This window comes from Camponotus vicinus, unplaced genomic scaffold (assembly GCF_025532165.1).
Source record: "Camponotus vicinus isolate PSW18456_S1 unplaced genomic scaffold, iyCamVici1.0 SCAF_1, whole genome shotgun sequence".
NCBI lineage: Eukaryota > Metazoa > Arthropoda > Insecta > Hymenoptera > Formicidae > Camponotus > Camponotus vicinus.
This window is the reverse complement of record NW_028141945.1, coordinates 18,830,528-18,845,020: the sequence shown is the minus strand read 5'-3', so window position 1 is coordinate 18,845,020 and position 14,493 is coordinate 18,830,528. Positions and strand designations below refer to the sequence as shown.

Sequence of the window (14,493 nt, the reverse complement as noted above, 5' to 3'; positions counted from 1 at the left end):
GTCGACGACGGCGACGGCGGATCCGCCCCTCCTCCGCTCGCGGGCTTAATTTTCTCGCGAAATTTCGCGCGATCCCGCGTAAGCTCGAAATGCGCCGTCCTCGAAAAATCGACAACCGCCTCTTGTCACGAGAAGAACGACGTCGTACACATGCGCGTCAACGCGCACACTGATACTGGACACTGGAGCCACTGATGGTGCTCGCGGGACGCGACGGGGATAAGGGATACGATACGCAATACGCGGCAGATGCGCGATAACTCGAATCGCGAGCATTGACGTAGGGATCGTGAGAGGTGCGACGACTGGGAATTTCGAGCGATCGAACGAGGAGTAAAAATATGTAGATTGGGTACGACTAGGTTTTATAGTCCCTCCCATGAACGTGAGACACAAATAAAAAAAATGACACAATTAAAATAATATAACAATTTATATAATTTTAAATATAATTGATGTAAATAATTGAATAATAATAATTAATATAATAATTGTTATAATAATAATTGAATATAATAATTGATATAATTAAATAATAATAATTAATATAATAATTGATATAAATATTAAATTGAGTTTATATACAATAAATAATAATTGATATAATTAATATAAATATTATTACAATTAATATAATATAAATAAATTAATAATTATAATAATTTGTAAATATAAAATCTTTACGTTTATTTGTTGCAAATAAGTTTTATAAATTTATTATTTTACAAGAAAAAAACCAGCCTTTTTTATAAAGCGCTAAAACAGTATGGTAAACAGTGGTACTTTGTATGGTTTTTTAATAAAAAAATAAATTTTAGAATCCGCGACACACATAAAAAATATGTATATATTTTTCATAAACTTTAATCTTTTATAAAAAAAAACTTTATATAAAAATGATATAAAAATTCTGTGTTTTAGAAAAAAACCTAAGTTTCTCGTTGTTGTAAAATAATAAAACCTATTTGCAATAAATATATATAAGGATATTATATTTACAAATTATTATTTAAATTATTACACATTTTATGCAAATGAATTGTATAAATATAATTTTATCAAGATTTTCTCTCTCTAGATTATAATTATACTCATGTTGCAGAGCGAGGAAAAAAATTTTTATCAAAAACTATTGTACAATTATTTAATTCTCTAATTCCTAATTTACCTAAATCGACGTGGAACTTTTAAATCCTTTAATTTGTTATTAGTGAGAGTAATTTTTTACTAAGAGAGAAGGAATTTATATAAATATTTACTAGCTTACTAGACACCTCAAAGAAGAAAATATATCAGATGTTTTCTGTGAAAAGGGCGCCACGTATCTCTAGAGCCGGCACTGTCAAGTGACATGATCCTCGGATGAGGAGCAGAGAGGGGGAGAGGGACTCGGTAGATATCCGTCAGCTGACGAGGATGCCTCGAAGATGTCTCGTAGTTAGCAGCGAACGAAGACGACGACGACGACGACGAGGAGAAACGTAGGTGTCCGGAGGATTGTTCGGGCCCTACGGAGGTGAGAGGCGATCAAAGATTCAAGGATGTTCTGCGCGGAGGGCAGCTCGTCGTCGAAGGGCAGCTTCCTGCAGCAAAAGAAGGTCGCGCGCGAGGATCGAGCTCACGAGAAGCGCAGGGAGGCCGCGGCTACCCTTATCCAGGCCCATATTCGGGGTTGGTTGGCACGCGTCCGGTTCACCAAACGGATATTGTAAGTGCGAAGCGACGATGAAGGCGGGATTTGTCTGTACAAAGTGGTTTTCGCGAGAGTAACAAGTATGTGTGTGGTTGAATGAATGTGTGTGTAAGCCAGTGTTTACATACAAAGGAGAGCTTGTGTATCTTTGGGTGTAAATAAAAATTGTTGACAGTTATGCCTGTTTCTACCAACGTCGTTTAACTTAATCTTAGCTTAACTCATTCTTTGTCTCTTTCTAAAAGAACAGTTAGAAGGAGACAAAGAGTGAGTTAAGCTAAGATTAAAGTTAAACGACGTTGGTAGAAACAGGCATTAGTCTGATTAACAAAATTTCATACAAACAAAGGATTAAGATAAGGATTAAATCGAATTACTGTTCTACATAGAGGGATATTTTAGAAGGAATTATATATTGGATTCTCCTTGCAAATGTCACTATAGAAAAGATGTTTTCTTAATATAATTTACAGCTGTTTATATATTTATAGAAGATTCATCTCAGGATTTTTTGATAAATGTAATTTAAAAAATAAATTTATATATTACATATTTATTGCAAAAATTGTATTATATAGGTTATCATATGATCTTGATTAATATTGTGTGGATAATTTTTATATAATTATTTCTATATAATTTCTATATAAAAATTGTGTAATTATCTTTGTGCAATGTAAACAGATATTGATAGATACTGTTGATAAAATCATCAGATTAGTAAAATTCCAAACAAAGGCTTTGTCTTACTTTGAAATTTTATAATATTTTATTTAATAATATTTTAATAATATTTTATTTATATTAAAGGACATCATTTTCTTCTTTAATTTACTATTTCAATAAATAAATTTGAATTAAATTTATACCTGTTGCAAGAATTTAATTATACAGATTAGTATGAAAAGTGAATCATTATCATAAAATATTCCATGTAAACTTTACAGAATTATGACATTGCTCTTTTAATTTCTAGAGAAGAATTTGATAACAATTTTCTCGATGATGCTGCTACTGACAGCATAACAGTGGAGTTAATACCTGCTCTTGAGGTGTACAGAATTATTTCTAGATTTTTGTTAATTTATAAGAAAGAAAGGGATCAAGAGAGAATAGAAAGAGTATGTAGGTGAGTACATATAGGTATAGTGCAATTTCTTCAAAAAAATTTAGAGTATGATTTAATCAAAACAATCTTTTAGATACCTCGTATTGACGCTCGATTCCGAATCTCCAAAGATATCCTATGTCGGAGTAGCGTTCAACAAAGATCACTACATATCATGGATATCGCAAATGAAGACAGTTCTATACCACTGCCTATCTGGCTTGGATAGTTTGAAGCCAGAAAGAGTATCAGACCATAAATCTATATTACTGCGATTGCATACCCTGGTAAGCTTTACATCACCAGGAACATGGGCCATACAAAAAGTGAAGGGCATGGAACAGTTGAAGACTGGCATGAGTCAGCTGTGTGCAAACATAATGGGACATTTAGTTAATAATGGATTTTATGGCACTATGCAGGTAACAATGATAATGGAAGGAGAGAGCATTTTCTGAGTGTTCCTTTAACAATTCCAAATGACTTTATTTTTATATTTCAGGCTCTATTAATGAAGGGACTGGGTAGAGCAAAAATCACTTTGAAACCAGTTACATTTTCAGCAGCAGTCACTCTAACACTGAGACCATTGATCTCTTCACAGATGTCTGACAAATTGGTGTCTCTGTTTCTAATTAACATCTTTAGTGTGCCAGCTCTGGTCTATCACTTGAATATTTTATCACCAGAGGTAAAAAAGAAAGAAAAACTATTTTTCAGCTTTATATTACATTATATTTTTCCTCCAATTTAATTTTGTTAAATTTTTGATGATATATTTACAGTGCATTTCATCGTTCATAACATATAATCTATTTGCAAGAAGTTTAGAGTTGCTAAATTCCGAACAGAATTTAAGGATCGTTTTTAACGCTTTAGAAGGCAGTTATGCACTTTGTTTACTCGCTAATTTGATACAACTGGCGAACATCGAGAGAGAAGAAGTATTGAGAGAACTCTGTTTTCCTTCTTTCACGGTAATTTATTTTAACATTATGCGATATTTATATTCCGATTTATGATATACTTTACGAATCTTTTACACAGTTTGTTGTGACAAGGATGCTGGAAGCGTGTCAACAATACGTAGTCGCGAAACGAAGTAATTTGACTCATTGGCATCCCGTGTTAGGCTGGTTTGCACAGACGATTGACATCTCGTTGCAGGACGCGACCCCTTCAGTAAAATTACAACTAGCTTGCCTCTGGAGTGGCAGAATTGTTACACATTTAATTGGTGAGAGTTATTAATTTCAGTGCTCTGATATTTTTATTGCAAAAAATTATTTAAATTTACAGTATCTGAATCATGAATTATATTATTTCATATACAACATATAATTATCTATTTAATCTGTAGCACAATTATTATATTGCACAAATATTATTTTATACATTACAAATATTATATTATTTAGTATATATGTGTGACTTTTTATTTATATTTGTTCTCTATCTACTTTTTGCTCTCTTTTCAGAGCAGCCACTGACTGAATTTGTCGAGAAAGAAGTACCACCTCCGGTAGAACAGCAAAGTACCTCTTCCCTGGGCGCCAATATTTTTCGGCGTGCATTCTTGGAGGCTCGCACCAACAGAAACAACAGCACTAAGAATTATAGAAAACTGGGCAGTCCGGACGCCACCAAGATAGCCTTGATTTGTTCATTATACCAAACTGCATTGCACACGCTCACGCAGATGAAGATTGAAATATTGACTGGTATGTATCATGAATCATTGCATACAATCGTACGCGCGAATGACGTTTTGATTAATAGTATGTACGCGCACGAAAACAGGACTCTGCTACCAAGGTAAAATTCTTTACCACATGTGGTTATTTCTGACCACATTGGGACCTCACTGTGGGTTAAAGGCATTTCTAGATCTCTTGGCTGCCAATACTAAATGCACGGCACCTGAATTCCAGATGTTGATATTGTACGCCGACTGTATGACGCATTATGTTACGTAAGTGATTGCGAGAATTTTTTCCAAGAATTTAATTAGATGCTGCTCTGATTAGATTTAGAATTTTTCAATGTTTCTAACTTCAGAATTCTCGATGACATGGAGATGTACGAGCAGCAAGATCCCTTCAAGCTCACGGACTTCATCACCATGTCGTATTTCTTAAATCAATTCTTGTACAAAGCAGTTCTCACTAATTTATTCGGTAAGATTTCTATCATTTCTAGTGAATCAGCAAGTCAATATTTTCTTGTGTCTTTCAATCTCAAAAGTTGTAAAGATAGAAAAAAGCTATAAAATGTTTGATTACTTGATTTCTCCTTTTTTATTCAAATTTATTTATTAATTGATTTTGTAAATATTTATTTTGTGTAAATTCAAATATTAATTTTGTGTAAATTCAATTCAATAATTTTATTCAGTAAAAAAAAGTTTCTAATATAGAGTGATATACGTTTGATTTAATTTGACTCAATATTCGAAAACAAACTTCCATATTAATTATTAAAAGAAAAATGGAAAGATTTTTACGATTAAAATGCGAAGATTATATATCATATTAGCAAACCCTAAAATTTTAAATGTTTTTAGATGTGAAATCGGTGTCTAGCAATCCCCTGTTCATCTCGCTTTACATTCTCTTAATGGCGATCTATCGACGCGATTGTCGCAGAACGTTTTGCCCGGAAGGTCACTGGTTGGCAAAGTTAAGTATCTTGGCTTACTTTAAATAAAAGTTATTTTTGTGTCATATAACTTTGAAAAAATGACGAAAAGAAATTATAATTGCGTATTTCTTTTCTAAAAATAGGAAGTACGAGTGTCCGGGTTTTTGGCTGATTTGGAGAAAGGTCGACGCGGCGCGGCACTTTTACTCTCAAAGATGCCTCATGTCATTCCCCATTCCGAGCGAGTTGTATTATTTCGCAAGCACATAGCCGATGAGAAAGCAGTGATGGGTTTAACCGAGAGTGCTTGTAATAGTCCACCGACCACGCTTATTGTTGTACACAGGTCTTTTTTGATGTCTTTATGGTATAAAAATATTTTTAAAGATTGGAAGATTTTTAGTCTGATCAAATTTTTGTCAGAAATCATATGCTTATAAAAAAAATCATTTCTTCAATGTAGAAACGATTCTTCGCACACACAATACCATTCTCTTAAATTACACTCAATTACTTATTTGATATATTATTTTTTTTATTTTACAGAACACGTATAGTAGAGGACGGATACAGACAGTTGGCCATGTTGCCATCACAAGCGTTGAAAGGCGTAATTAGAGTACGTTTCGTAAACGAGCAAGGTCTGGCCGAGGCCGGAATCGATCAGGATGGAGTCTTCAAGGAGTTCCTGGAAGAGACAATAAAGCGAGTGTTTGATCCGTCCTTGAACTTGTTCAGAGCTACCAGCGAAAACCGGCTCTATCCGTCTCCCACATCTTTCATGCAGGACAATCACTTGCAACTCTTTGAGTTTGTCGGACGGATGCTTGGCAAAGCAGTTTACGAGGTAAATTGTTTTCCTATGATATCTATAATCGACTAGATTGATCATTAATATATTTCTTCAGGTTTTTTTATTGCAATTAATAAAATATTAAATAATTAATTAATGTATCGAGAGAATATTTTTCGTATAAAGATCAATGTGGTTTTATATTTTATCTTAATTACATATCTTTAGAGATATTATCTATTATTGGCCATAATATTATCTATTATTAATATTATCTATTATTGTCATAATTTCATAACTTGGATTATATAATGTATTAGAGAAAGAAAGAAAAGAAAAAAAAATTTCAAATAATTTTTCTCGATCGTTGTTTTTCAGGGCATCGTCGTGGATGTGCCTTTCGCGTCATTCTTCGTCTCGCAATTTTCCGGACAAACGGGCGGCGCGCTGTACAGCTGGCTTGACGAGCTCGCCTCGCTGGATCGCGATCTTTACCGCAGTCTGACCTTGGTGAAACATTACAAAGGCAATATCCGGCAACTGGAGTTGACGTTCTCGCTCGATGAGGATGTGCTCGGCAAACTGGTCACGCACGAGTTGATCCCTAGCGGACGCACTATCGCCGTGACCAATCAGAACAAGATTCAGTACATTCATCAGATGGCGCACTACAGAATGTATCATCAGATCAAGGAGCAAACGACCGCCTTCATCAAAGGATTCCGCTCGATCATTAATCCCGAGTGGCTGTCGTTGTTTTCGACGCCCGAGGTGAGGATCTGAAAGTACATTTTCATTCATTTGCAACACAATATATAATTATGTTGACGAAATTAAGCAGAGAAACAATTCAACTCTATGCACAGTCATTATAAATATAATTTAAATGTAAATTGGATTTGTTTAAAATTGAATGTATAACTTTAATGATTAAATAATTATTTATATTATTTAAATGACTATTTGAAAGTTAGAATTTTAAGCTCTATATTTTAAAAGAAATAAAAGCTGAAAAGAAAATAACAAATGAAGTAAATTAATTTTGTTGTATATATGTTGTATATATTATATCATTAAATATGTAATTATATATGTAATCATGGTTTTACAGTTACAGAGATTGATTTCGGGCGATAACGTTCCTTTGGATCTGCGAGATTTACGAAGGCATACGCAATACTATGGCGGATTTCACGACAGTCATCGAGTGGTGTGCTGGCTATGGGACATCTTGGAAAAAGATTTTACAGAAGAAGAAAGAGGCTTGTTTCTAAAGGTTTCTTCGAGCACAATACCAAATAAATTCAACTAACAGTTTTCTAATTAATAATTCTAACGATTTTTTTTTTGAGATGATGTATCTTTTCTAATATCTTGATTAGATATAGTAAACGCTAATAATATTTTTCTAACAATAATAATTATATTTATATGATAGTTCGTGACGAGTTGCTCAAAGTCACCTTTGCTGGGTTTCGCTCATTTAGAGCCACCTTTCTCCATAAGATGCGTAGAAGTCTGCGACGATGAGGACACTGGCGACACAATTGGTACATTATATTATAAATAATTTCGAAAAAAAACCATAACTTTTTTCATAAACAATTATAATATCGAGAAACTGGAGAGATTTTAAATTTCGCTCTTTAAATTCTTTTGATTTTATATTTCACAATTGAGAACATTCGATTGTGCATCATTTATTTAGATTTTATTGTTAGAGAAATAAAAGAGAGAAAGAAAGAGTTGCAAAGTCTTTGACATAATATATGATTCCAATATATGATTGACATCTATAATATGTGATTTCAAACTCTTTAAAAGTTTTATATATTTCCAGATTTCATAGAAATCTTTTTGTAATTATCAGCTCTGATAGAAATGAGTGATCAATTTTTTAAATAAAAATTTTTCGAAATTTTAATTTTATAGAAAAATTATCAGTCTCCGGTTTCTGGATTATATTTCAAACGTCTCTTTTTAAAAAATTTAATTTTTTTTTAAATTCTCACAAACTAGGCAGCGTGATCAGAGGTTTCTTCACAATTCGCAAAAAGGACCCGCAGAATCGACTGCCGACCTCGTCCACATGTTTCAACCTGCTCAAACTGCCAAATTATCAAAAGAAGAGCACTCTACGAGAGAAGCTGCGCTATGCCGTTACCAGCAATACCGGTTTCGAACTTTCCTAAGTCCTATCGGTTGTAACAACTTTATCCTTGAGATGTGGAAAAGTGAATGAATTTATCGAAATATCGTGCGTATTTTTGAAACGAGTTGAATTTTGATTGACGATCGGACATGCGTGAATCATTCCGCAAGGTTCGAAAAGTTGATTGATACGATACCTCAAAAAAGCCGATTTTGTATAAAGTGATGTTGAGTGGTGCCTAAACTGCTCCCTTATCCCCATTTGATGCATAATTGACAGACTGATTAAATGCGTCGTCGATTTAAATACTGATTTTCAAACGATGTTAAGTTTAAGAAAGGTCACTCAAAAGCATCGTGATCCAAAGACGATATTACGTTGTTCGGAAGTCGATATGGCTGGGATATCGTAAACATGAGAAAATGTACAATATAAGAATACATATAATAATGAGAGATAATTGTTAGGCGCATACATATATATTTAAATGAATCCTTGGTGAGAGCTAAGTATTTTAGGGTGAAATCTATGCGCGAGAACGAACATTCACGATGTTCGTTCTCGCGGTACATATATGTAGGCATAAATTACCAATGCGAAATACGTTGTACCTCATGAGCTTAATTATCGCTGAGATAATCGTACGCTTGTTAATGGATAGAATCGTTGATCATCATTACATTAAGATCAGGAGTGATGAACATTTAAATTTATTTTTATAAATTTCCACACGTTAAAAGAATAACATTTATCATGAATTATTCTATTGATTAAAAGGCATCTAACTGAGCCTCAAAAATTGAATCAGTAAGGAGAGAAAGAACTTATCTATACCAATTGTGACCTCAAAAATGTGATATTTTATAAAATTATAAAATACATTTTATTTATACTTAATCATTTATTATCACTTTTTCTAGTAAACTAATTCTAATAAACTTTAGAATTTATAAAGAAATATTTAAAATAAAAACAAGTTTATCTAAATATGAGTTCTCAATTGCAAGCATGAGCACGTTTTTGAGTGTTTAAATAATATATAAAAAAGATGTATACATATAAACACACAGGGTATCTCATTCTTCATATATTACTTTTTTAACGACACTTTTTTTATCTAGGGTTTATTCAGAGAAGTTGACTTTCAATAAAAGTTTCTTTAGTGAAAATAATATAAAATAAAATAAAATTAGGCATTTCTAGTTTATATTGTGTGAACGATTCTTTTTATCTACAAAAATTTCAAAAAACTTGTCTCTTCTGCTTATTGATCCAATTGAACATATTTCGATGTACATTTCGAACATACATGAAAAGTTCGTCACTCCTGCATCAATAAAGGAATTTCCCCTAAGGGATGTTCTGTCGACGAATCAACATGTGTACGAAACGAGTGTCCGTGAGTAATCAAAAAGAAGACTTGCAAGTTTCTAAAAGTTTCTTCCATTAAGGAGAAAGAAAAAAATAAGCCGAGCAGAGGAGACCATCATCTATTTTAAAAGCTATTTTCTCAAGATTTTTGTACGGACTATTTGGCGCGGCGTGCCATCGAATTACAATTTAGCACGATTTAAAAGTGTAATTCCCACGGGCGCTCACGAATAAAAAAATCCTAGTTTTTATTCCGATCGAAGGAGATTATGACAGAAATCTCATCGTACTTTGTACGGAATAGAAATTGATAAGAGAAAAAAAGAATCCTTCGAACATCCGTGTTAAGAAATCACAGAGGATAAAAGAAAAATATGTCTTTTTTTAAATTTTGAGATAATACATTTCTTCTCTTTTAAATTTTATTGTCTTGATAGATAAATGAAAAGAAATTTTAATAAAAAAATTAAACGTTAGAATTTAATTTAGAACAGCTAGATAAACTTTAGAATTGTAAATTAAAGAATAAAATTTATACATTTACGATTTGAAAATTTTCTCTTATTATATTTTTATATGTTTACCGTGATAATTGTTATCTATGAGGAAACAATGAGCTCAATTATTTAAACAATTTTATCTTGTTCAATTAAAATTTAAAATAAGTACTTGGTACTTTCGAGTTTTCAAGAATTTCGATCGCGACATAAATTTTCGATTATATTAAAATCCAGAATTTGCCGTAATCATAAATACGTGCGAAGTATTCGCAATTTTTTAAAATAAAGAAAAGGGCACAAGAGGACTACGGTATCCCGAGTAAATAAAGCATGAAAAACAAAGTCTATGTAACATTGTTATTTTATCGTATATTTCGGAAGAGAGGGACGAGCGTTCTTCTAATAGATTAATAGATGATAATGCGAGAAATAGTGACGAAGGAATTCGATGACAGACCAAAGATAAAGGCGAATGATTCGAGATGTGATCTTTACATATTTTCCTACGTGATTCGGCGCGTGTTATAAGCCCGCGAATCTGCGCTCACACAATCGAGAACACATATTAAAAATACACGTTATTGAAAAAAATTTTGAATAATTATTCTTCGAGAATTAAATTGTGTGAAATATATAATTTGAATGGTAATGTGTAAAGATTATTTCATTGTAGTAAACATTTATAATATTACTGATTTTGATCGAACGTGCAATACATAATGTAATTTTAATCTTGTATTTATGTAATATTTATTGCTTCCGAAGGCATGTATAATTTAATTAAGCTTTATTATGTATTTGTGTAATATTTATATCGATATACGCGATCGTTGGTATAATGCTAATGATTATTATATAATATTCAGTCCTAGAGATTTTGTATGGGCACAGAATTGGCGGTTGCGTGTATTTATTAAACCAGAGAAAATATTCTGGTTTATGGATATACTCATAGGAATAATAAATTTAAGGAACGGCTACTAATGTATAAGTATAAAAGCGTAAGATTGATGTATCGAGCGAGAAGCTCGCGATTGTAAGACGAATTTTTATTTCCGTCTCGCAATAAATTACGTGCGTTTATGAAGTTGATTCTTGCGATGTGACGATAGTTGGGACGTGAGCTTCTCTTACAATTGCAAAGCAAACGAAGACGAAGGCATTGTGTAAATCGCTCGCTTCGATTATGCAACGGTCGTTGCACACGTTCGTTTACAATCGATGGTAAATTATTAAGATTCTGTATAAGAAGATAGGGGAGATGCTGTATAAGAATGAGAGAGAAATAGAGAGAAAGATCCGCTAATTTCGTACGATGAAGATTGATAACAATCGTGAAAATATATACACACGTCGCAAAAGTTGTTCGTGTTGCGTTGATGTTGCATTCTTTCATTGCATACCTCCTTCCCTCATCGCATGAAGAGAAATCGAATATTGTAGCCGCAAAAAAAGTTTAAAAAATCTTATAGCTGTTAAGGATGATAATTTCTTTAAAATTAATAAAAATCGAAGATATTTTATAACAGATTATATTCTATTATTTTTTTATTAGTTTAAATATTTCATTTAGCGTTACATCTAGAATGAATTTGAAATAAAAGAAAAAAATTATGAATATTTTAATATATGATATGCTTTTAATAATTATACAATTGTATTAATTTATTTCGATTATGTACTCTATAAGAAAAAATCATATTTTTCTAACGTTATAATATTTAATATAGAGTTACAATCAGGAGAGATTAGGGAAAAAAATAATCTTATACATGATCATATAATGAGTCTCGCATTGTGATACTATTCATATTGTGAATCGATTAAATAATTTGAAAAGTGATTGTTTAATTTCGCGCTGCTCTAATACAATCATGTTACTGCGCGAAATAACACTTTCATTTCGCGCATGTGCTATTAGAATAAAAATGAGATCCAAGAGAAGGAGAGCTTCGCAATAAGAATATTCGCAACTGTAGCTTCAATACAAAAATTAAAAATAAAACGACACCCCTTTTTCCTATCTCATCTAAAATGTAATTTACACGATGCTTCTTTTATTAGTTATTAGGATGAGCTAGTGCGTTAGCAATTAATAAAATTATAGGAATATCTTAGCTTGGCAAGCATGTTAATTACTGGCATTTTTAAATACACGATGCTATTTTATTAGTTGCTAGTATCTAAAATGCTGGTATCTAAAAAAAAGCATGATTTAAAAAATCAAGGGAGCGTAGAGGTCGACGAAAAGATTCGAAATATCGCGCGCACGCGCGCGAGGAACCGCGCAGGCGCGCGCCGATCACGTGACCGCCTTTGTGCCCGGCGCTGCGGGTGCGGGACGCAGTGGCGTAGAGCGGCGCGGCCTGGCGGTCATTAGTAGCCAGCAAGCCTTGACTGCGAGCAGACGTGCCCATCGTCGGCGGAGCGCGGCTCGATCTCCCGTCGCGGCTACGCGAAAGACTCTCCTTTTTTTTTCCTCTCCCTCTCTGTCTATCTGTGTGTATGTGTGTGTCTCTCTCTCTCTTTCTCTTTCTCCCTCCCTCTCTATTTTATCCGTCTCTCGGCTATCTGTCACTCGGTCCCGCGGCGTGTATCGCGCGTGTCGTCGACTCGGCGAGAACGTTCCTCGCGTGTGTACCTGGTGCTCCGTGCTTCTGTGCTTACGAGTTTTTTTGCTCCGCGAGGAGGCGATACCGCGCACGGTGGCACAGTGGCGGTGGCGGGGCCGTGCGTGCGTGACCCATCGAGAGAGAGAATATCGTTCCGTGCGTTGGCACGAACATAGCGGTGGACTCGTCGACGTCGGAGGCGTCGTGGTGATTGTGGCTGCAACCGCGGTCGCCGCTCCACGTTTCCTCGCGTATCCCCTAGGAACGAGCGCTGCTTCCCACCGCTTCGTCGCCTATCCGCTTCCCCGATCTCGTACCCTCCCCAGGGAGCAGCCCCCGTTAACGCGGTTATGAGGCCCGCCGCCGAGTGCAATTGACGGACGCGCGACGAGACGGAGAGAGTGGTGGGGCAGGCCGTGATTGGAGTATGTACATATAGTGCAACGGTGGATGTGTGTGTACGTGTGTGCGCGTATGCGTACTTACGTACGTACGTACGTGCGTGCGTGCGTGCATGCATGCATGCGTGCGTCAAACATAACCTAAGTGTCGCTAAGCGCGTTAAGTGCCGTTCGCTGTCGCGTTCGTGATATCGGACGTGACGTATCTATCTATCTATATCTATATATATATATATATATACACGTATATTATCGAGGGCACAGACGGAGGGGCTCGTCAAACGTGGGATTAGAGATCGAACAGGCACGGCGATAATAAGGGTGTCCTTGTCAACGGGGAGATACGTCATCGCTTATCGCGGCGCGATAAAGGACGCCGTTTTCCGCGCGCACAGCTGATTCGAGGACGAGCGAACGAGAAAAGAAGCAGCATAGGTAGCGGACGGTATTCTCCTTGGACGAGGCAAGGGAAGGAAGAAAGAGAGGGAGAGAGAAAGGAGGAAGGAAATTATGCCGATCGCGTGATATCGCTCGATCATCGGTATCGTTGATCGGAACGCGGCTCAAACGATAACGGTGGCTCGCTTCATCGAGGGGACGAGGGGGCCGTGAAGTGGGGGAGGGGGTGGCCGGGCCAGCAAGTGCTTTGATGGCAGTGGTCGGGCCCAGCCGGCACTCGCGGGTGTCCATGAGCGTGTCCATACCGCTGATGCAGGGCGGCGGGGCGGGGGCGACCGGCGCCGGCGGCGGCGGCGCCGGTACCGCCGCCGCCGGGGCCCATCCGGGCCAGGCGGTCCTCGCCGCCGCCGCCGCCGCCGCGGCCGCGGCCCAGGCGGCGCCCCCCACTTACTACCACCCCGCGGCGCCCGCACCCCCGCCCCCGCCGCCTGCCCAGGATCCCGTCCAGCCGGACCGACCCATCGGTTACGGGGCCTTCGGCGTCGTCTGGTGAGTACCTTCCTCAACTTTTGCTCCCTTTATATTAGTATGATTACTTTTTATATATTTTTTTAAGAATTCTCTATTTTGTAAGAAAATTATACAGGGTGTCCCAGACTTAACGAATCAGCCGTGAATGGTAGATTCCTGAGATCCTTTGGAAACGAAAATCTTAATACCAAAATGTTGAGGAAGATGTAGTTTCGGCGCTATAAAAGATTAATGATTACCAATCGGCGTTACGTTCTCTTATGCTCAGGGATATAGCGCATCAAGAGGTCCGC

The 14,493-nt window shown here is 35.9% G+C and overlaps 2 protein-coding genes across 4 annotated transcripts in view; both read left to right on the top strand.

Moving 5' to 3' along the window:
* Nucleotides 1-1,313: 1,313 nt before the first annotated feature.
* Nucleotides 1,314-11,637, top strand: LOC145959275 (ubiquitin-protein ligase E3B). Of its 2 annotated transcripts, none has more exons than XM_083077949.1 (16): nt 1,314-1,708; nt 2,670-2,822; nt 2,896-3,223; nt 3,304-3,492; nt 3,587-3,778; nt 3,849-4,038; nt 4,280-4,522; nt 4,581-4,773; nt 4,860-4,978; nt 5,365-5,480; nt 5,585-5,787; nt 5,988-6,288; nt 6,613-7,005; nt 7,346-7,510; nt 7,673-7,784; nt 8,254-11,637. In XM_083077949.1, the coding sequence occupies exons 1-16, from the start codon at nt 1,542-1,544 to the stop codon at nt 8,424-8,426; spliced, it is 3,237 nt and encodes a 1,078-aa protein (XP_082934075.1). In that variant the 5' UTR covers nt 1,314-1,541; the 3' UTR covers nt 8,427-11,637. The 2 variants fall into 2 exon arrangements, with proteins under 2 accessions (XP_082934075.1, XP_082934076.1); XM_083077950.1 differs by having other exon boundaries at nt 1,320-1,708; nt 4,602-4,773.
* Nucleotides 11,638-12,647: 1,010 nt separating this feature from the next.
* The window catches only part of LOC145959279 (serine/threonine-protein kinase NLK-like), a 143,842-nt gene continuing 141,996 nt past the window's right edge, over nt 12,648-14,493 (top strand). For both annotated transcript variants that reach the window (XM_083077954.1, XM_083077955.1), the window contains exon 1: nt 12,648-14,218. In XM_083077954.1, coding sequence (XP_082934080.1) covers nt 13,920-14,218 — 299 coding nt within the window. In that variant the 5' untranslated portion in view covers nt 12,648-13,919. The remainder of the gene's footprint in view (nt 14,219-14,493) is intronic.

Bases quoted from the DNA above. Each gene is read 5' to 3' on its own strand.
- LOC145959275 (XM_083077949.1), top strand. From the start codon at position 1,542: ATGTTCTGCGCGGAGGGCAGCTCGTCGTCGAAGGGCAGCTTCCTGCAG. The intron at 4,979-5,364 runs GTAAGATTTCTA...AAATGTTTTTAG, and splicing joins AGTTCTCACTAATTTATTCG to ATGTGAAATCGGTGTCTAGC. The intron at 5,481-5,584 runs TTAAGTATCTTG...TTCTAAAAATAG, and splicing joins AAGGTCACTGGTTGGCAAAG to GAAGTACGAGTGTCCGGGTT.